The 22,933-nt window shown below is 46.1% G+C and overlaps 1 protein-coding gene across 5 annotated transcripts in view; it reads left to right on the top strand.

Moving 5' to 3' along the window:
• Positions 1-22,933, top strand: part of LOC310690604 (acid-sensing ion channel 2) — a 375,157-nt gene that overhangs the window by 327,199 nt on the left and 25,025 nt on the right. For all 5 annotated transcript variants that reach the window (XR_014518134.1, XR_014518135.1, XM_083469913.1 and 2 more), the window contains one exon: positions 8,569-8,696. Coding sequence is in view for 3 of the 5 variants with exons in the window: in XM_083469913.1 (XP_083326039.1) it covers positions 8,569-8,696 (128 nt within the window). In the remaining 2 variants the exon portion in view is untranslated. The remainder of the gene's footprint in view (positions 1-8,568; positions 8,697-22,933) is intronic.

Genomic DNA, 22,933 nt, shown 5'->3' with positions numbered 1-22,933 from the left:
AGGTGTCTTTGGAGAGAGCAGTACCTGCTTTTTTCCTGATACAGTTCCTACAACCTCAGGTGTGCACCTGAGCAATGAATCAGAAGAGATTTTCTTTCTTTCTTTCTTTCTTTCTTTCTTTCTTTCTTTCTTTCTTTCTTTCTTTCGAAAAAGTATAAACCACAAGTTCTCGAAGTGTTGTACAAATAAAATTATAGGTACAACATGGCTAAAGGCCACAAACCAATTCAAAACAAACATACATGACGCCATCATCATTAAAAACAAAGACAAAATCAATAAAACCTTTAAAACAAACGTTTTTTAATACAAGAAAGATTTGGGAAGGAGGCCGAGGAGCGATGACAGCAGGGCAGCGTTTGAGCATGACATTTACCTCCAGCTGGCTTCTTAATGAGTCTGGGTTGCCCATCAGTCTTTGACTGTTGAATATTTCAAGACTTTCGGAGCTGCCGCAGTGAAGGTTGTGCATCAAGGAATCCACTTTGCAAAGCTGAATGCAAGCTGGTGGGTGGTTTTCTCTGCCCAAGCCTTTGTCGCAGAGAAATGCAGGATTGTGGCGGGTGGGTTTAGAAAAACCTAAAGCCCCGATTCGTCATCTCCAACCGTACCTAGTACAGTAGGTAACTTGTGCCTGGTTTTTTGTTTATGTGTCCAGATGGTTGGCAGGGCAGTCTGTGTCATGTTTCCAAATGTTAACTGTCTGGCTGGCAAAGTCCTGTCCTACTCAAAAACTAAGAGGCCAGTTCTCTACAGAATACGCTATGAATCACACCAAAGCATTTCAGAGAGGGAGGTGATCTTCCAAGTTAGGTAAAAAGCAAAGCAATACAGTGCAGTATTTCATTTTGAATTCTTTTAACAGACAGCTAAGGAAATACTGAGACATATATCACTGGTGGCTCTTCTGGTCCATTATTGGAGGGTAGGGCTGAATTCAAACCAACAACCCCCTTTATTAGTCTTAACTACAATGTCACAAAGTTGTGAGTGACTCCAAGGTTTTGTATTTTCAAAAATGGGGGAATTGCTGTGATTGCTAGTTGGTTCCTATAGTCCTGGGTACAACTGTAATCTGGCTTGTACCTGGTGAGACTAATCCAGTTATGCTTGCATTGGGTGTGACAAGCAGTCTGTCTGCCTTTTGTCCCTGCTGTTTCTCTGCCAGTTTATTTAGCCTCTGGCCTGATGAAGGGTATGAGTTCTGGAGAACTCAGAAGCTTGCTCCTATAACATTTTGATTGGTCCTAATAAAGGTGCCACTACCCTCTCTTCTCCCCGCCTGCCCCGTTTTATGTTGTCTGCTTTACAAAGATCCCAAAATTATCTGGGCAGCAGGCAGCTAAAGTGTCCCAAAGGGCCAAAACTGAACAGTAAGTGATTACCATAATCCCTGCCCTTTGATGCAATTTGTCTGTGAAGTAAGTGGCTATATTATGCTCAGTTTTAATGAAAACATGTTTGTAACATGACACCTTGTCAGCTGCAGTCTCTGTAGTTACAATGAGAGTAAGCCCCATTAACCTCAATAGGACTCCTGCATAAATATGCATAGACTTGCAGCGTACGTTATTTTTGTGTGTATAGTACATATCATTTCTCCTGTGAGTTTTGGACAATGCAGTTTTTCATTCTTGCATTTCTCCTTAAAAACCACATTTTTGCGTAGTCCATTGAAATTCTGTTTACATTAGCCCTTTAGGCGCAAAATATGTGACAGCCCATCTGTCTCCTTAATCTGCTGCCTGACCACTGTGCAGGATCTCTCCGCAAAGCTCCAAGACATTACAGACCCAGCTGAGAGAAGCCAAATGTGTAGAGACTGGCAGGGGTCCAATGTAGATGGAAGCCATCTACACAGTGGGGTTCGCTCTGTCCCCTAAATAAGTCAGTGAACTATTTATTTTATTTTTCAAATTTTCTAGTCTGAACTTAATTTCTATTTCTTCATCCAAACATGGATTCCAGAGCATTGTACATAAAAAAATAATCAAATATTGATACAGTATTTATTGAACAATAAAATGCAAAACAACACAATAAAATCTGAAACACAATGAACCGGAAAAAACACTCTGTTTTTAGCACCAACCAGCATTCAAATTGCAGCACATGAGCTTTTCAGAATTCTTATTTTAGGCTGGATTTCCACCCGTTACCTTTTTTTTTTTTCAAAGGGGGCAGTAAGATGGAAGAAGTAGCAGAATTTGCAGACTTGTTTAGGGTAAGGCTCAGCCAAGTGCTGTGGTTTCAACTACTCTCACAAAAGCAGCACTGAGGAATGAGAGCTGGTGTGGAGTAGCATCTAAGGCTGTGAGCTAGAAATTCAAATTTCACCAAGTGGCCTTAATGCAGCCACTTAGCCTTTCTCCCTCAACCCTCTGTTTGCAGTACATGGACACTAAGGCTGGTTTAACTAACAGGGTTGGTGGGAGAATATGCATATGAAATATATTTGAAATGGCGCCCTCCCTGTGGAACGCCCTCCCACCAGATGTCAAAGAGAACAACAACTACCAGACTTTTAGAAGACATCTGAAGGCAGCCCTGTTTAGGGAAGCTGTTAATGTTTGATGTATCATAGTATTTTAATATTCTTTTGGAAGCCGCCCAGAGTGGCTGGGGAAGCCCAGCCAAATGGGCGGGGTATAAATAATAAAATAATAATAATAATAATAATAATAATAATAATAATAATAATAATAATAATAATATCAAGGATAGCCAACATGGTGCCCTCCAGAAGTTGCTGGACTCCAACTCCCATCATGCCTGGCCACTGGCCATGCTGGCTGGGACCATAGGAGCCAACTGCTAGGGGCCAAGATACCTTCAGCCCCCCAATAAAATACTTGAGTGGACCAGCCCCCCCACCCCCAAGTTGATGGGCATTGCCATTCAAATGGTGTGTGTACGCTGCATCTTGCGATAGATTATGTGGGAAGAGTCTTGCCTGGACTTCCCCTCTAAAAAAATATTTTATTCAAGTTGTCACCCCTATTGGGACCAATGGTAGTTTGAAATCCAACAGCCGGGGGGGGGGGCACCTTGTTGCCTATCCCTGGTTCAGTTCCTGTTGTTGTTGTTGTTGTTAGCGAGGACTCCTTCTTAACTGTAGAAAAACCATACAGCCTTAAGATTCACATCTGCTTGTGACTTGCAAATCTGCTGGAGAGCTGAAATTAAAGTGAAGTAGTCCTTATATTGGCAAAGGTTATTTGTTTTAGGATGCACATTACATAAAAAGTCAGTAGGAGCCCATTTGAGTGGTGTTGCCTCATAATTCGAGGACTAGATGGTGCACCTGTTTACACAAAAGAGCTGTCGGGACATACCTTTCGGTAGATCCGGTGCCTGCACTGAAGGAGCTGTGAAATGAAATCCAGTATTTGTTTATCTATACAGTGTGCACAATTCAGGCAAAATCAAGCACCATTGATTTCAACTTAGCAAGTTTAAGCCTAGGCTTAGTTTTCCAGTTGAAATCAGTGGTGCTTCACAGTTCTTAACTTTGGCTGAATTATACCCACTGTTTTGAACCTCAGCTCTTTGAGACACTACACTTTCAACAGCTAGGTGCTCAGCACAACTGGCCTATGTGAAAAGGCACAGCACCCTCCCTGCATCAAGGAGCTTACAATCCAAATTTCAACAGGGCAAGGAGAATGGGAGAGAAGCAGGTGGCCCTGGGGCGCATTAGAGCTTGCGCAGTTACGCTTTGCTTGGATTTCATTTGGGGATAGGGGTTAAGGGGCTAAGCCAAAGATTTTGATCAGAAGAGGTAGGTCTTAAGGCGGGGATTTGAAAGGAGCATTCTGGGAGGGAGTTCCAGGCTTGCGGGAAGCAAAGAGAATGCAAAATCACATAGTTGCATTTCACACATCAGGCTTCTCTCAGTGAGCTTGGGGTGTTCCCATGGAAAGACGAAAAGCCTTTCCCCAGCACACTTCCCACGCTCCTGTTCATGGGCAACCACACCAAGTCAAGGACTTCAGGGAGATGGTATCCATCTGTCCCCGCTGTATGTCTCCATAATTGCCATGTTGGTTTCTGGCAAGATGGGCATGATGCCACAAGGTTGACTTTTTTTACTGTGGTTTGTGAGTTCTCCATAAGGCTCCAGGGACAGCACCTTTCCTGTCCTAGATATTACATAATGTGCTTTTTAATAATACACCTCGAGGCATATGGCCTCTGGATTTTGGCTGTGAGAACAATCTGCTCAGCTAAAAATAGCTGGCATGCGTAATGCAGTTAGTTGCGACACCTTCTGTTACTCAGGGAGTCAGGAATCACAGCTTCACTTTACAAAGTGGCTTGAAGCAGAGAAGATGAAGGCTGGCCTTGCCTTCAAATTCTTAGCTTACAGCAGATGGGGCCACTTGTGTGTGTGTGTTATGTACACCAGCAGTCTAGTGATGCTATTACCTATATCCTTGACCTCCCCAACTACCACCTGTTTTTTCAGTGTTGCCTTACGGCCACCCCAGTTGCTGGCCAGCCAGCTGCAAATAAGGATGCAAAAGGGTGGCAGTTCCTCCCCACCATGATAGTAGCACATGTGCCCAAATCAGCTGACTTGGCCACAAGCCAGTATGTTCTTTCTAAGTGAACATCACATTGGTCTCCAATGGAGATTTTTGAATCTATCCCTTGCCGTACCTAATTTTCTAAAAAGAGAGATTCTGCAGCCCATGCCTGTCTGGTCCTCTGTCTTGGAAGCCCTACAAGGCCTCACTGACATTTTACCCAACTTATCTCTGCTCATGTGACTCTTCAGCCTGGGCTTCTTGTGGAGCTATCCATGATGCTACCAGTTTTGCTTGGATATTGCCTCACTAGGTGCTGACCTCCTCTTTGCTTAATTTGGCTTTATTGAAACCTGACAGGCTTACCAGAACTGGAACTTGGAGTTGCTTGACTGTACATTGCTCCTCTTCTTAGGACTTGAACTCATTCCTTGCAGCCCCCCTCTGTCCATGCTAGAACCTCACCCAACTGAGATCACTGCCTGGACAAGAACACCACCCTCTACCCTTTTGCCTATTTTTTGTGTGCTCATATTTACACAGCACCTGTATTCACAATCTGCTGTTACTTCAGTGTCATTTTTAGCTGTGCGTGAAAGGATTTCTGGACCGTGTGATCCCAGCCAATCAGGTCTCCCATAGCGAGCACGATGTCTCAAAGTGCCACATATTTAGTTGTATGATAATATCATTGATGGCAAAGAAAACCTACCTGTTGCCTTTCCCTCCTGTTGAATGCCTCCCCATTGTCCCGGCAACCAGGCCAGCTCTCCTTGTTTTGTCATGCTGTGCTGATGGCTTCCAGTACTGATTGGGAATCCTTTGGCCTTGATGCTCATGCATCACTCTGAACGACCAGCAGGGGCTCGATGGGGGTAAAGGTGTGAATCCTATTAGGCAAGTAATGCTGTGAAGATGGGTGGCATCCGCATTTAGATATGCATGCATGTATTAAGAACATAAGAGCCCTGCTGGATCAGGACTGTGGTCCATCTAGTCCACCATCCTGTTCTCACAGCAGCTGACCAGATGCCTATGGGAAACCTGCAAGCAGGATTTGAGCACAAGAGCATTCTGCCTCTCCTGTGGTTTCCAGCAACTGGTATTCAGAAGCATTGCTGCCCTGAACTGTGGAGGCAGAGCATAGCTATCATGGCTAGTAGCCGCTGGTTGTCTAATTCTCCATGAATTCACCTAATCCTCTTTTAAAGCCATCTAGGTTGGTGCCATCACTGCATCCAAATGCACACCCCAGTCACCTTCTGTCTCAGCTAGGCATCAGGTTGACAGAGCACCAGCCCGCTTGTGAACAGCTTCGATTCCTTTCACAAAGGGAGTGCAAAGAAAAAACAACTTTCAAAGTAGAGGGCACATTTTGTGTGCTTGAAACATGCCTTCTCCATTTCAGCTCACATCTTCTCCTAAGGGCAGCAGAGCAAGAGGCAGATTTGACCCAAGAGAGCACAGTCCTTTGGGAAAGTTCTTCCTCTTGCACCAGCACCATTGAAAGGAAATGGGAGCAACAGAGCGTGGAAGATTCACGAGGGACTTGACACTTTGTCTTTCTGGGACGTTAACTAAGTTGTCATTGTCATCTTTGTCATTTATCATTTGCAACGATCCCCGTGTTCATTAGACACCATACATAAATAAAAATAACCAGGCTGCTGTCGGCAAGCTCACAATCTAAATGAGCCCTCTCCTAGTTCTGGACTTCTTCCCGCAGTTGCCAACTCAAAGATGGAAAGGGAAGCATTGAAATGCGGTTGGATTGAGGCTTGGTGGCATTGCTTTTGGCTTCTCCCCTTCACCTTCCTTGGAAGTATGGGGTTGGCATCGTCATTTCAGTGTGATGTGAAAGCCCCTCCCCATTTCCAAAAACGTTTGGAGTTAAGGTGTAATTTCACAGTGCTGTGGAGTGAATGCACTCTGCATGTTAGCTAATTTTATCTTGTTAAGTGTGCCAGGGCTGAATCCTGGTGTGGCGGAGGGGGGAAACAGGCCCCTTACTGAAGCCTTGACACATCCCAGATTTGAAGGAAAGCACTCACAGCTGCATCCATTCATCCTGGTTTTCTCCTTTCCCTTGCTTGCACCTCTCCTATGATTCATCCTTATGCCTCACAACTGTTTTCCTCGGCTGGCTAACGGATGGGCTTGGGCTTTAATATTTATATGTTTGCACACTGGAGAGCCATAATAACACCATGAAAAAATAATGATAGCAAGCTGTAATGATAAATCCATGCGTCTTAACAGTCAGACTTTTGCCAACCTGAGTGAAAAGGTGTATCGCCTTTTACAAATGCACGCGGACTGAGAAGGAGCAGCCTAGTTGCAAAAAGTATTGTGCAGACAGGGCTTAGTTTCCAAGCCAGCTGTCACGGATCAGCTTGACCCCCCCCCCCCGATTGACTGAAAACCTCCCCACCCCCCAAAAAAAGAAATCCCACCAGCTGGCAGATCGTGTTCACAGAAGCAACAGGTTCCTGGGGAGGCTGTTTAGCATTACATAAGGGAGTGTTATTGTTATTTTTGTGTGTGTCCTATTTATCTTTGAGCTGTTTTTGTGCTTTTGAGACAGAAAGGCAGAGTCTGAAAAGGTTATGTTTTAATAGGCTGTCCTCTGTGCCACATCTGTAAAAGCCTTTTTAGAAGGAAGTTTAGTGGCAGAGGACTCGCACCCACCCACCCACCACCACGGCCAGCTCATTGCTGCATTTCGTGAGCACACTGCTGGAATTATCCAAATGAGAAACAGGCTGGGTGTCAAGGGGGTTTGAACAAACATTGATCTGGAAGAGGGTTTTCTTTAAAACATGGATCTTTGTTGCCAGAATGTGAAATAGAAACTGTGGCATCGCTTGCACAACTCTGCCATCTGCGATGCAGGGAGACAGCTGAACAACTTGGGGGGCTGCGAGAGGTTAATGCAGGCATTAAAAGAATGTTCCTCCAAATCCAAAAGCACAACATGAAATCTACACACACACACACACACACACACACACACACAATTCTGCAAAAAGCTAAGGCTGAGACCAATTTTAGGAAGTTCTATGTACAAATCACAGCTTAGTGAGTTTTGAGAAGAATGACTAATGCTCCAACCAGACAAACTGGTGGTGGTGGTGGAATGGGAAAAAGATGTGTGAATGAAGGCTAGTAACCATGTTTCCTTGGTAATGTCTAGTGAAAAAGATGCATGGTGTGAAGTTGTTGTGTCCAGGGTTTCCTCCACTTCACTTTCTTCTACTTACAAGGTAAGCTGGGGAAACCCCAGGTTGCACTGACATATGTGATGTGAAAGGAAACCTCTTTTCCGACTCAGTTCACAAATTTTAGCATGGAACCTGTTGCTTGAATTGTAATTCAACAGTTTCATGCTGCAGCTTCCCTTTGACTTGCCTTTATTCAAGGATAGTAGCTTTAAGGTAAAAAAAAACATTTTATTAACAAAAAATAATAAATGCAAATAAATGACAAAACCTAAAGTTACAAAACATAGGAGCAATACAGAGGTTGTGTTTCCAAATAAATAAAGAGCAGATGATATAGAAAAATAAAAACAGCAAAACACATAATGGAAGCCAGATTTCACAATTTGATGGGGGAAGAGTTTTGTATATCTGAATTTGAGACCTAAGAGATGAAATCCCACCGCAATATGGTACAGAAATGATTCAAGTCTTCCTTACCCTTATTTGAACTTATTTAGAACTTATTTAGAACTTATTTAGAACTTTGAACCTTATTTAGAACTTATTTAGAACAGAAATGGAACAAGAATATGTGGACTCTGGCTATCACAGACGAAATAACTCAAAATTACACATTTCTAAGGGTAAGGAGAAATGTAGCCAGTAGCTACATAAGAAGTTCCTTAGATTGGAAAATTGCTGTTTGGACAAGTTTGGATATTGCCATTTCTGATGGCAGGGGTGCTGATTATGGTAGTGATTAAGCTCATCGCCTTTCTGAGTGTTGAAAGCACAAGATCGTCCCCGACTAATTAACATTTTTTTCGTTCTCTTTGCAGATGAAACAACATTTGAAGCAGGAGTCAAAGTCCAGATCCACAGTCAGTCTGAGCCGCCGTTTGTTCAGGAACTTGGGTTTGGCGTGGCGCCTGGGTTCCAGACTTTTGTAGCCACGCAAGAGCAAAGAGTGAGTCCTGCTTTTCTCATAAATTTCCGCATTCTGTAGTCATTCCTTCTAAGGCCACAAAGAGAGGAGAGGCTGAGGCTGCCTTGGTTAGCTGCCATTTGAGAGAATACTATCCATAAGGCAAGGAGAAGCGGCCACTTGAAGTGGGAGATATTTTAGTAGCATGGACAGTGGCAGAATGGGTGAGGGGTCTGCCTGATGAGACTTAGAATGCTTCCAAACTGTTGCTGTTTTCGGGTGGGATTCAATCACACACGGACAAATTCAGGTTGTGCAGTTCATTGTCCTTCCTCACCATCCTCAGTTTATTTGTATGCCACTTTTCCACTCAATTGTGCCCAAAGCCACTCACAGTGTATCAAATGTTTGTACAATTCAAAGCAAATGAGAAACAATTACGTAGAAAGAACAGGATATTTTAATGCCATCATCATTATCATCACAGAGGTGTCTGTGGAGGGGATATATTCATTGAAAATGCTGTATTGTAACTTGTGAATAATTTTTCTTTTTTAAAGAAAGAAATAACCACATATCAATAAGTAAAAAAACAAAACACAAAAAAAATCCCAGTCCATGCAAAACTGTGTAAAAGAGTAGAAATAAGCTAACCTGGTTTCAATAATAAAATTAACATTTAAAATGAAGGTCTGGTGCAACACACAAACACACAATCTGACTTTTTTTGCAATAGGGAAAATGGCAGGAAATGCGCTTGAAAGTGTGGGATAACATTTGATTGATACAATGTCATCTAACCTCCCCGCAGACAGAATGGATAAATAGCCGACTGCCATCTAACTTCCCTGTAAACTTGGTGCAAATAAATCAGGATGAATGCTTAATAAAAGAGGCAGAGCGGGAGTCACTACAATCCTTTAGGAAGTTCTGCACGTCTCCCCTGAAACAGCAGGGGATGTCATTTGGAGTTCCCATCTCGGATGGCAAAATGTTTAACTGTATTGTTTATTTTAAAATTTTATTTACATGTTTATAGATCACGCTGTCATATAAAATATCACAAGGCAGTATACATCTGAAAAATAAAAAAAAGCAATACTACAGTTGCAACAATAAAAGCATCTGACACATTAGCAAAAGCTGGCTGGCAGAGGATCTTGGCTTTGAGAGGCCTGCCTAAATAAAGCAGTTTTCAGAAGATGCCTGAAAGCGAGCAGGGTGGCAAGGAGCTCTACTGCAGGGCAGTCCCAGCACACTTCAGGGTCCATCCCAGGTAAATGCTAGCCAAGCCTGAGGAACATGTGAGACCACCAAACATGCCCCATCAGAAGAGCTCAGCGATTCAAGTGGAGGATAAGGAATGGTCCAGTCCTGACCGTAGAGCATTCAGTGTAGTGAACTGAAATTACTTAGAAGTGCTAACAAACTTTGCAACCACTGTGTGCATTGTCGGAGGCAGATGTGCAATTACAAACAGCAGATGTGGGTTGAGGGCAGCGCGACAGGTTCCCTTGCACAGGGCACCAAACCAAGGGGGGGCCTTCCAGCCTCCTTCTCAAAGCCTAGTAAGGGCTTGCTCAGCTTTGGGAAGCAAGCCCTTACTAGGATCCTTCCAAAGCCTAGGAACCTTTCAGAGTCTTGCCCGCACAGGGCGCCATGTTACCAGGGCCCTCCCCTGCAAACAGTGGGCTTATGACCCATAATTATCCCTATACACCCAGTATTAGGTGCTGTGGGCCCACAGCCAACCTCTGAGTCTCAAGACCTGTGAATGTAAAGTTACCACCTCTTCACTTAACTTGTTTTACCAGTCACACATAGAGACAGAGAGGGAGGGAGTGAAACTGACTCTGTTGAATTCTACACCATTTATTCATTCATCCACATGCAAATTTTTAATAATAAGCATTTGGATATATGTGTCTGGAGGGCAGGTAAGATCACTCTGGTCGCAATTAGGACCAATTACATTCGCCGTGAAAACTGTCAAGTTGAAATGTTGCGTCCCTCTCTGTCTTGGAGGAAACCTTTATGGCCATATTGATGAAAACTGCACAGCTGCAAGACAGGAAAAGGGGTGGGGATCACAGGGCAGCTGGAGAGGCAGATTGCGGGAGGGCTGAGATGATCCATGAAAGGCTTTGGCACGGGACTTGAAGGAGAGGAAGAAACAGCAGGACAAGGACAGGGGCCAGTGCAGGGGCTGGCCGATATGGGAAAGGGGGAGGCTTCCCAGGCAAAGAGAGCAGAGAAGGAAGAAAGAGGTACCAGAAAAAGACAATGGGAGATGAGGCTATGAATGTTTGAGAAAAGCTTTAAGCTGGACTCTGTTGCAGGAAATGGCCCTTCTTCAGTATACATTTAAAGCAGCATCATACCACTTTGAACAGCCACAACTCGCTCCCCGCAAAAAATCCTGGAAACTGCAGTTGTTTAAGGCCACTGAGAATTCTTCTGTGACCCCTCGTCCCCTCACAGAGCTGCAATTCTCAAGACCTTCCTGCTCTATGGCATGGAACCTACACTGCCTTGTTGAGGGGGACGGACGGACAAGAAGCCAAATATTAACACCCCCAGCCCCAGCCCTCATGCTGCCTTCCCAAAGCCAGCTAAGCAACGCATAGGGCTTTGTGAAGGAGACATGAGGCTCTGGCAGGGTCTTAGAGCCCTCCCACCTTCTTTCCAAAGCTGAGAAAGCACTAATTAGGCTTTGGGAAGGAGGTGGGAGGACTCTAGGACCCTGTCAGAGCCCTCATACCTCTGTCCCAAAGTCCAGCACTTCACTTACCCAGCTTTGGGAAAGCAGCCTGAGGTGGGGGCATCAAATGTTGCCAGGGACCGCCCAAAAATTGAGTGTTGCACCATCCTGCTCCAGATGTTGTTGGACTCCAGCTCCCATCAGTCCCAGCCAGGGTGATCTGGGATGATGGGAGCTGGAGTCCACTGACATCTAGGGAGGGCCGCAGGCTCCCCATCCCTGCCTTTGAGCCTTTCATTATTTCTGGTCATGTGATCACATGGAGGAAGCAAGCACAAGAGAGGTACCTGTGACACGAATGAGCGTTCTGACCAATCCATTTTTATTATAAAGAGATTTTCAGGTTTGAAATACTAATGATGATGATGTAGAAGAAGAATTCAAGAAATGTAGGTGCAGACTACTGTACAGTGGTACCTCGGGTTAAGAACTTAATTCGTTCTGGAGGTCCATTCTTAACCTGAAACTGTTCTTAACCTGAAGCACCACTTTAGCTAATGGGGCCTCCCGCTGCCACTGCCACGCTATTTCTGTTCTCATCCTGAAGCAAAGTTCTTAACCCAAGGTACTATTTCTGCGTTAGCGGAGTCCGTAACCTGAAGTGTCTGTAACCCGAGGTACCACTGTAACCTTCATGTGAAAATGCCCCCAAGTTTCCAGTGTACTCTCTCCAGCACCTATATCACGTTGAAGGGCTTCTGGCTTTCTCTGTCTTCTCATGGCCAGCTCAGGGACATGCAGAACGAGGAGCAAGTCGCGTCCGGGCTGCGTCTGGCATGCAGTGGGAGGCTGTTGTTTTCTTCTGTCCCTGGCACAGCTTGTCCTCATTACTTCTAACAAGGGGGTGAGGGGGAGAGAAAAGGACAAAACAGTTTCCACACAGGAGGAGCAGTGTGTGTGTGTGTGTGTGTGTGTGTGTGTGTGTGTGTGTGTAAGGCTAAACCTTGCTAAGTGCTCCTACCCCACCACCCACAAACCGCGAGCAAAGCAGCCCACGGGGCTTGCCTGATAAAAGCAACTGTAAGGGCCTCCAGGCGTTTGCAGGTGACTTTGTCAGGCGTGCAGCAGCTGGAGCAAGGAGGGATGCTGATAAAAGCCTCCTGCTCAAAAACAAAACAAATCCTTTGTTGGGGATGCAAACTGTCCACACCAGTTACAAAAGGAACGAACGCCTGGGCTCAGGAAACCTTTCTTCTATTGCTCCTCGTTATTACGCCAAAGGCAGGCATGTTAAAGAAGATGAAATGTTCCCTAAAGCAGCCATTTCTGCCAATTTGGCCATAAAAATTTAAGAGGCTTCAATTAAGCAACAGGTTAGAGATGCTGTGGCAATATTGGGGAGGATGGCTGAAGTGCGCCTCGGAGACTCGTCCTGGTGAATGTTCAGAGCCTGAGGAAAAAAGGAAAAGATCCTGGGATGCTGCGGGCTGATTTCTGGGGGGGGGGGGGGAGGGAGAGAAATGGAAATTGGGATTCTGGTCCAGAAGGCCTACATTGGGCAGACGAGAGCTGGTGTGAGGCAGTGGTTATAGAGAGGGCCAGACCAGGACGTGGGTAGACCAGGGCTCAAAGCATCATTCTGGCATCACTCTTCCTGGGTGACCTCTGCGCACCAGCACCAGGCTCAGGGTTAGATACTTGGTCTGGCTTTTTAGCCTGGGACTCTGCAGCTTCCGACTCTGTGTCTTGACTCTGAGGTCATGGCATCACCCCTTCCTTATATAATGTGTGCATTGTCCTTCGAGAGGAGGGTCTTGAAAGAAAATAGCAAAGATGCTAATTGAATAGAGAGAGGGAGACTTGGGGCCACTAGGCAAACTGAGGCAATTCCCTCAAGCAGTAGGGTGGTAGATTATAATTGGGGGGGGGGCTGCAAGACACCCGCTCACTAGCCCATTAACCCAATGGCTTCCACCACCCCAGCTCCTGCGGGGCTCCCCAGAGCACCTGCACCCTCATCCCTTCTTCCATGACCTCCTTCCTCACAGTGAGAAAAAGAGGAGGAGGAGCTGCCATTGCTGCTGCCACGTTAGCTCAAGAGCAGCGGTGGTGGGAGAGGAGTGAAGGACAGCAGCAGCTGCCTGTCAGTTGACGAGGATGCTGTGGGGCACAGGATGAACCATAATGAAGGGCAGAGAAGCAGGGATTGGGGAAAGCAGCAGCAATGGAAGGGCTGGGTAAAATGAGTGATGTTACCAGCCACTCACATTTGGAGGCAGCAGTGTTTCTGAATACCAGTTGCTGGAAACCACGGAAGGGGACAATGCTCTCGTGCTCGAATCCTGCTTGCATAGGCATCTGGTTGGCCACTGTGAGAACCGCATGCTGGGCTAGATGGGCCACTGGCTTGGTCCAGCGGGGTCTTCCTATGTTTCTTAACAAGGCAGCTTTGGAGAAGCTGTAGCCCTCCAGGTATTGCTGGACTCCAGCTCCCATCATTACTTAGCATTGGCCGTATTGGCTGGGGCTGATGGGAGTTGGAGTCCAACAGCATCTGCCAGGCCACAGGTGTTGCGTCAGTACCAGGGGAAGAGCCTTTCATTTGCTTCAAGCTCCTTTGTGATCCCCATCTCCATTATCCATCATCTCCAACTGTTTAGACCAGGCATGGGCAAACTTGGCCCTCCAGATGTTTGGGGACTACAACTCCCATCATCCCTGACCACTGGTCCTGTTAGCTAGGGATGATGGGAGTTGTAGTCCCAAAACATCTGGAGGGCTGAGTTTGCCTATGCCTGGTTTAGACCCTCGGCAGAATGGAATCATGTTGTTTTCTCGCACTATACATCTCAAGGTGTGTACTGGGTTGGGGCAGGTTTGAATGGCCTCCTGCAAAGAAGAAAGAAAGAAAAATGTATCTGTACATGGAAAAATAACATCTTGGGTACAAATCTATTCTCTGACATGCTATATTTACATCTGCAGGGAGATATTTTGGGTTGGGGGAACATTCAGGCACACAACCCCCACTGCATCCTGCAGTGATTCAATCCAAGAACCGGTCACCACTTTGATTCTGCAACTTGTATAAACCGGCCGTCTCTGGTCTGTGCAGCAAAGCCAATTTTGGCAAGACACATTATGTTAAATTCCCCATAGAGAAGGAGGTGTGAAGGGATCAAATTCAAAAGAACCTCGTGAGCTGCCTTCCTTGGGAGATGCTTAGAAGAGAGGAAGAGGGAGCTTGCTTTGCTTCCAATAGCTCTGTGCCACAGAGAATGACAGCCTGAATGGCACGCTGAGAGGTGCGCGAAGGATGCTTTTGAATGCCTTAACAAGCGCCGAAGCAACGCTTCTTGTGTGATCCCATCCGGTGTCTCATTAACGAACACAATTTTCTCGCCATTATTTCACTTCTGAGCAAAAGGCAAAGGCTGTCTGCTCGCAACTTTGAGGGAAGAGCGTGACAGGCAAACAGCTCCCTTCTGTGGTCCAGGCAGGGCAGCGTGCAGAAGCCATAACAACATAAGAGAAGCTCCTGCTGGATCGAACCTGGTTCAGCATCCTTCTCTCACAGTGGCTGACCAGATGCCTATGGGAAGCCCACAAGCAGGACACGAGTGCAACAACACCTGCAGTTCCCAACAACTGGTGTTCAGAGACATCAGAATCATAACTCTCTATGGGGGAGAAGAATGATGGGCTACAGCAGAAACATGCCGCTTGTGAAGAAGCTAATTGCACAGTGGTATGCAGAACATGCATATTAGATCCCTGATGCTTGTTACTGTTTTTGGGAAAAGCAGCTTCAGGAGGGGGCGGGCAGTTGAAAGTGGAAAAGCAGGGAGGAAGGGTGATTAACCCATTCCTGGCCTGAAATATTTTTTTTTCCAAGTTCCCCTCCTCCTCCCACCAGCTTGAAAACATACAGGTTGCATCCACGCTACAAGTTTAAAGCACATGGCTTCCTCCAAATAATCCTGGGTACTGCGATTTACCCCTTACAGACCTGCAATTCCCAGTACCCTTAAACTGCAGTTCCCAGGATTCCTTGGGAGAAGGCCTGTGCTTTAAATATGTGCTGTGGACGTAACTGCAGTAGAAATGTTGGAGACAGGAGCAGCAAGACAGAAGCTATTTGGAGCATGGAAAGAGCAGCATCACTCTTCCGTTCTCACTTGCTGCCTCCAGAAGCGTATTTTCTTTCTTTCTTTTTCAAAAAATTGAATTCTGTGCTGTAACACACGTTTGCGTATAATGTGTAGGACAGAGGGTGTTTTTAAACTACCTTGAAATCATGACAAAAGGTGGCATGTAATGAAGAGGGTGAGAAGTAGCGCTCTCAGGTGAAAAGCTAATGTGCTGTGAACAAGCGGAGATTGTGCTGTGAATGGGTGTGGGAAAGTGAGGAGAACACTCTTCATGGGGGTGGTATGGATGTGGAGCTTATTGCACACTATGTACATGTGCTCATATGAAATTTCACGGAGCACGCGGATGGGAAAAGTCACTTGTGGAAGGTAGCTTGGTAAAAGAGAAATGTGGATGGGGAAAGGGTTAAGTACCACCTCACCACTACCACTTCTCAGCTCAAAATAGTTGCCATGCTGAGCCCTGCCCAATGGTAGCCAATGAGGTTAATCCAAGGCATGAGTGTTGTTAATTGAAAGCTTTCCTGTCCCGGCCCAAGACAGCACATACTTCATTGGAGACACAGACTGCCCAGAGCCAGAGGACCAAGGAGAGCAGACCGAGCCCCCCAACTGCAGCACTGATCCAGAAAACCCCAGGTTTTTCCAGGGGAAGACCTGACCAGGCCTGCCTCCAGGAGATGCCCCAGAAGCATTCTCAAGCCATCTCCTATCTCACCTGTTGGCAGAGGAGCCTCTGATCAAGCCAGAGGGAGAGAATCAGCTATAGAAGGTCCAGGCTCAGGCAGCTGCTTAGTGAAAGAGCACATTGTTGTTTATTCTTATTTTGTTTTATTTATCACTCTACTTGGGTTCCTTGGGAGTAAATGCATTCAGCAACAGTAAAAGGTTATTGGAAAACACCTGCAGCTGAATTGGGGTGGAATCTGGGAGTCCAGGCCTTATAAACCTTCAGTTGAGGTCAGCAGCATTCAGCTCCTTACTCCTTCAGTCTGACTGTCTTCTGACAGATCTTCCTACTGCTGACATCTGCCTTAAGCTTTACTTTGACTTGGGACTACCCTTGTTATTGTCTGGTGCTAGGTAAAAAGTAAAGCACCTCTGGATGGTTAAGGCCAGTCAAATTCGACTATGAGGTATGGCGTTCATCTCCGCTTTCAGGCCGAGGGAGCTGGCATTTGTCCTCAGACAGCTTTCTGGGTCATGTGGCCAGCATGACTAAACCACTGCTGGTGCAATGGAACACCGTGGCAATAGCCAGAGCGCACAGAAACGCCGTTTACCTTCCCACCAGCGGTACCTATTTATCGACTCACGCTGGTATGCTTTCAAACTGCTAGGTTGGCAGGAGCTGGGACAAAGCAGCAGGAGCTCGCCCTGTCACGTGGATTTGAACTGCCGACCTTAGGATCAGCAAGCTCAAGAGGCTCAGTGGTTTAGACCAAAGCGCCACCTGCTGGTGCGATCATGCTGTGGACCTGAGCCTGCAGTGGACCATGTTGTGTGGTCTTGTCCCAGCCTAACTCAGGGACTGAGACCTAACCCAGTAGCCCTCTCCCAAAGTTAAACATCCTTATTACAAGGGGGGAAAGAATTGAGGCACATTACACAGATTTGTGGACAGCATGCAGTTAAGATAACTTGATAAGGAGAAAGAGAGGGCCTCAGCTCTGGAGGGGCAGAAATGGGTGGGGTGTTATGAGATAGAAATAAGACACCAGGACTGTGAGAGAAGGTCCATGTTAATGTGGGCTCAGAAGATAGTGTGGGGTTGTACTTGGGAAGAGGTGGTACGTTAATACTGGATTATTTCTACAGGGAAATTTTGCCTTATTTATCTGTGGGTTGTTGCTGCTGCTGCTGCTTTAGTTATTTATTTATTTATATGCCGCTTAATATGTAGTTAGGCTTCTAAGCGGTTTGCAAGAATAAAAACCCAATTGCAGAAGCATGAAAATATAAGCCTCCATAATGGAAATGCACACCAAAGCAGTCCTGTTAAAATAACGCAGTAATTAGAAAGTAGGATGTAAATGCACTAGAAATCCTGTACTATTCTCTCCTGAAATTTGCTTCAAAATGTTAAACTGAGACTTTGGAATAGGATTGGATGATATTCTTGAGAAAGATTTGGGTAGCCAGGGAGGCAGGGACTTGGGCCATTGTGGGCAGAATATGGGGCTGCTGTTTGCCTGTCGGTATTCAAAAATAAATAAACCACTCATTCATTACCTCAGCTCACCCCCAGGGAAGCCAAATAAGTGACAGATATAGAGAGTTGCTGCAGTGCCTTCAGAGTCTCTCTCTTAAGTCACCTGAAGTTAGTTTGCTTTGCAGGCCGTGTCTCCACAGTGTGTGTGAGTCCTGGATTTAGTAGGTTGACACTTGGTGTGATGGGGAATTTATAGGTGTTGGACACGCCTTTTGGGCAGTGGGTGTCACATTCTGGTCTGATGCCAGATCCCACGGAGAAAGCGGCAAGGCTGGTCAATGGCCCACAAACTGGTTATCACCTACTTTTTATCATATTCAAAGCACTTTGAACGTGTTAAGATAGGCCATATAAATGCTAAGTAATTATAATTGTATAATTATAATTTTATTATTGATAGCTTAGTGGTATTGCATGCGGAAGGTCCCAGGTTCTCATTCTCTGGCAACTCCAGGAGTGGCTGGGAGAGACCCCTGCTGGAAGTCCTGCAGAACTGATGCCAGTCAACATGAACTAGAAGTGGAGAACCTTTGGCCCTTTGGAGGTTGTTGAACGACAATCCCCATCATCCCTGGCCATCAGCCATGCATGCTGGAGCTGATGGGAGTTGTAGTTCAGCAACATCTGAAGGAGCAAAGGTTCTGCGCTCCTGGTGTTGGCAGCACTAAGGTAGATGGAATAATGAGTCTGACTCAGTATAAGGCAGTTTCTTGTCTTTCCCGCTGCAGCTGATGTTCAGGCTGTGAGTGCCGTTGCTTGTGTAACCAAAATGACTCTGCCCACATATAATAGCAGATTTCGGACAGCCTCAAGGTTTGCAGAAGCACAAAAATATATATATTAAAAAATTGATTCACAGTGTGATGAACCTCAACAACTGTCCCACGAGGACTGTGTGTGCTCAGTGGCCATAGAAGGCCCCGCTGTCTGTCTATTTGTGGAGAACAGAGCATGGGGAAGGGTGACTGCAACAAAGTGGCTAACATTCCTGAACAGCAGCACTCTGCGCTGCAACATTTTGTTGCAGGTCCCATTTAGCTTGTTATTATCACTTATTATTTTAAGAACCCCACTGAGCAGTTGTCCATCCCAGCTGTGGGAATGTATAATTCTTCAGAAGGGAGAATGAAAGGGCCTTGGGAACTGGGCAGCCTTTGCCAACCTGGTGCCCCCCAGAAGTTTTGGACCGCACCTCCCGTGAGCCCCAGCCAGCACATTAGGGCTCTCACACCCCTCACCACCTGAAATGCCACCTGAACAGAGCACTTCAGCCCCAGCTAGCGGCTTTGAGGGAAACGAAGTGTCTCTCCGTCCTCATCTCTCTTTCCGCGAAGCTTGTTTAAGATGCTGCTAATGGAGACACGCTCGGGTGATAATGCGATTGCTTGAGACACGACAAGGGAGATGGCGAGGCCCATTGATCGGAGCACAATGGCAAAAGCAATGTAATTATTTGGGGGCTTGGCAGTGTGATTCCCTCCCCGTGGAAGCAGCTGAGTAGATAGCCGTCAGCAGAGGAAAAGTTGCCTGCCTTGGCTGCGGGAACTGAGATGTGACGCTCCCCTTCCTCTCAATGGCTTATCTCTGCAGAGAGGATTACTTACACTTTCCCACTTGCACAATGCCACTGTAGCAGGTTTCCAAATCAGGTCGATAAGAACAAGAAGCTGCCTTATGTATGGCCACTGACCCTTCTAGCTCAGTGTTGCCTACACAAACTGGCAGCACCTCTCCAGGTTTCAGGCAAGGAACCTTTCCCAGCACTGAGTGAAGATGCCTTGGATTGAATTCGAGATCTTCTGCATGCAAAGCAGATGCTTTCCAGCTACAGCCCTTGACGTGATCAAACCCACAATGCCATTAGCAGCAAGGATAAGATATTTTGCCAACACAGTTTGCAGAGGACAAGATGGCAGCCCTCCCCTTCCATGCACTGAAGCTGACCAGTTGAATCTTCCTTCAATATTGGGGTTGAAGCAGAGTCTTTCATGTCACCTAGATGCAGCAGGTAAACCCAGGACAGGCCATGTGATATATACACTCTATCCTCCATTGTCTTGTTGCCACTCCCTACCCCACTGTGTTTGTTGTCTGATGTGGCCACCTAACTCTACCTAATGGTAGGGCCGGCCAAAGTGCTGGGCCAAGGCAGTGAGGCTTGGCCACCAACATACTCAGAATTGTAGCTCAGCAATAGTAGGGGCTTTGTTTCATTCAGAAGGCTACCTACCAAGTGGTAGGTAGGTTGGTGATAGGAAGGGCCTCTCATTGCCTGAGACCTTGAAGATCCACTGCCAGTCAAGGGAGACAGATAGTTTGGCCCACTGTAACAGGGTGAGGGAACCTTATGCCTGGGGGCTCAATTGCCCTCCAAATCTCAGGACTCTCCCCAGCCCATGTCTCCTCACCACCCTTAATTTGCATCATTGACTGGCTGGAATGTTCTTCTTAAGACCTCTTGCTTGCCCAGGGAGAGGATAGAGTAGAAGAAAGCAGGGGTTTGCAGTACCAGCCCCTCTATTTGGCAGCCAGTATGAAACATTCGGATTGGCTGGGCCTTTTACCTTTGCCTGATTGACAGGTTGTTACTCCAGCTCGGGGAGCAACTGACCTCAGGGGCACCAAGGATACACACTTCAAGTGCAGACCTGGGCACAGCCCAGCGCCGGGAGCCATGTGCATCAGTGCATTCGCTACAAGAGCAAAGCAAACTCCTTGTTCTTCCCACCTCTGTCAATCAAGGCGCATCGAGGAGGGTGTAATTAAGCATTCAATCTGCGCCTTCCCCACAGACGTTGGGCCGGCTCGGAAGCGACGTGGCTCAAAGCCAAGGCTGGCTAAGCGAGAAACACAGAAACTGAATATGTGATCATTCCATCATTTCCGATCCCATCACCTATGTTGTGAGCGCAATTTAAACAACTTAGAAGATTTGTGTGGAAGCCGGGCTGGTGCAGACGCTGAGGTCAGGAGAGATGGCAATTATTTATTCTCCTTTATCATGCCGTCTGCAACATATGGGTGTCGCTCCCCACTCCAGATGACTAAACGACGGCAGATGCCACACTATTAGCTTGGTAGAAAAACGCAAATGAGGTGTGGAGGCCCTCCGGTGGTGTTTTGTCATTGTCGTAAAGAAAATCTTGATTCTTCTATCTTGAAGAGACTCCACATTAACAATTCAGGCTTTGAGCCTTGAGCCAACCAGAAGTGTGGGGGTGTGGGGGTGTCTCATTGCAGCCACTTTGGCCCAGGGCTGCCGTTCTGGCCCTTAAGAAATTGGGGGTGAAGTAACTCTCATATTTATGGAGCTGAGAGGATGCCGACCCAACTGTTAGGCAGAGTGAGGCAGTTGCCTCAGGTAGCAGATTTTGAGTTCACATCCACTCCATGCATTGAGAGTGCTCTTCCACCAATATAACAGTCATGGAGAATCTTAGGAAGTATAATTTGACAAGGGTACTGGGCACAATAGGTCTGTGAGGTCAGCACCCTTAACCACCTAAGATTCCCAGGATCGTTTGGGGGAAGCCATGACTGTTAAAAGTAGTCTGCGTCTTCTTTTAATGTATGGTGTGGATGTGGCCTTTGCCACATTTTTGTTCATATTTTTACTTATGTGGAGAGAGGTACATATGGGATGTTGTTGTTATCATCACCACTACCATTTATCAAAAAAATCCCAGGGCTGGATCTTTTCTTGCATCAAATACCAAAATAATTTGCCTGATCTTTAGTATGCACCCTGACCTTTTTTTGTGGGGGGTGCCATTTCCTGTTCCACTTCAGGCAGCAAAATGCATTGGGCCCAGTCTGAATCTACATTTGTGAAGATTTGTTCAGCACTACCTCTGAGTTCTATGTGTGAGAGTGTGTGTTTTAAAAACAACACTTCATTTGAAATCCAGGATCCATGTTGATATAGTAGCTTATGAGGATTACATTATATAATTTATTTCCTTTTCAAATCGTACCATCAGGCAACACCATTAATATGGATTAAACCATTACGTTGCAAAAAAAAGTGAGCAAATTCTCTTTCATCAGGCTCACCATTTAAGCATTGCAAGGTGGAGTGGGGAGAGAGAGAGAGATTTTGAAAAGCCAGCCTGACATTGAAGTCACAAATAACACACTGTGGAGCTACCCTTTGAGTTGGTCTGGAGGCTAGAGCCAGTGCAGAAGGTGGTTGTTAGGTTGCTGGGGGGGGGGGATGATTTCATTTATTTGTTTGTTTATTGCATTTATATCCCACCTTTTTCTCAAAGGAGTTCAAGGTGGCATACATGGTTCTCTCCTCTTTATTTAATCCCAGCAACAACCCTGGGGGGTAGGCTAGGCTGAGGGGCAGTGACTGGCCCAAGGTCACCCAGCAAGCTTCATGGCTGAATGGGGATTTGAGCCCAGGTCTCCCAGGTCCTAGTCCAACACTCTAACCACTACCCCAGACTGGTTGCCATATATCACCCTGCCTGTGGGTGTTATATAGAACTCAGAACAGGTTACTTCAGGTAACACCTTATCCCTTATACACCCAGTAGAACACTGCTGTCTGTGGGAGAGTTTCTCCTGCAAGTTCCAAAGATCTCAGAAGCCCCCACACTCCCCAGTGACTCAGAGCAAGGCTTTTATCAAGGCTGCCTGTGGAATAGCAACCCTGTCTAGATATGACAGGCATCTACAACCTGCACTTTCTGGAAGCAGTCGAAGACATTTTTGTTCTGATAGGCTTTCCCAGCTGGAAAAATGGATCTTGACCACGAGTGTCCACTTGTTAGGTGTTTAGTGTTGTTGATGGGTTTTTAATTGTTGATAATTATCTTAAGTATAAATTACCTTAAAGCAGTGCTTTAGAAGGAAATAATAATAATTGTCACAATCTTTAGACAGAGTGTAGGAGATCACAGGCTAGGGCTGCAATCCTATAGCAGGTTTCCTGGGAGTAAGCTTACTGAAAGTGGGACTTACCTTTGAGCAGACATGTGTAAGACTACATGGTTTAGGCTCTAGTAGGTATCATGCAAGTTTAACATTGTGCCAGGTTGTAGATTACTGGGACAGAGATATGCGCAGTGGCTGATCCACCAATTTGGAAAGTATAAATCCCAGAAGTTACCTGGATCAGTCTCCTACCTTAGGCAATACACCTAACATGTTCCTTGTTAGGTAGGGGTCTAGGTAGAGAAACACAGAGGTTTTATGTTTGCAAAACTGA

Source organism: Podarcis liolepis, assembly GCF_965112155.1.
Source record: "Podarcis liolepis genome assembly, chromosome: 13".
Taxonomy (NCBI): domain Eukaryota; kingdom Metazoa; phylum Chordata; class Lepidosauria; order Squamata; family Lacertidae; genus Podarcis; species Podarcis liolepis.
Note: the sequence above shows the minus strand (reverse complement) of the source record. Positions and strands in the feature narration are given on the sequence as shown.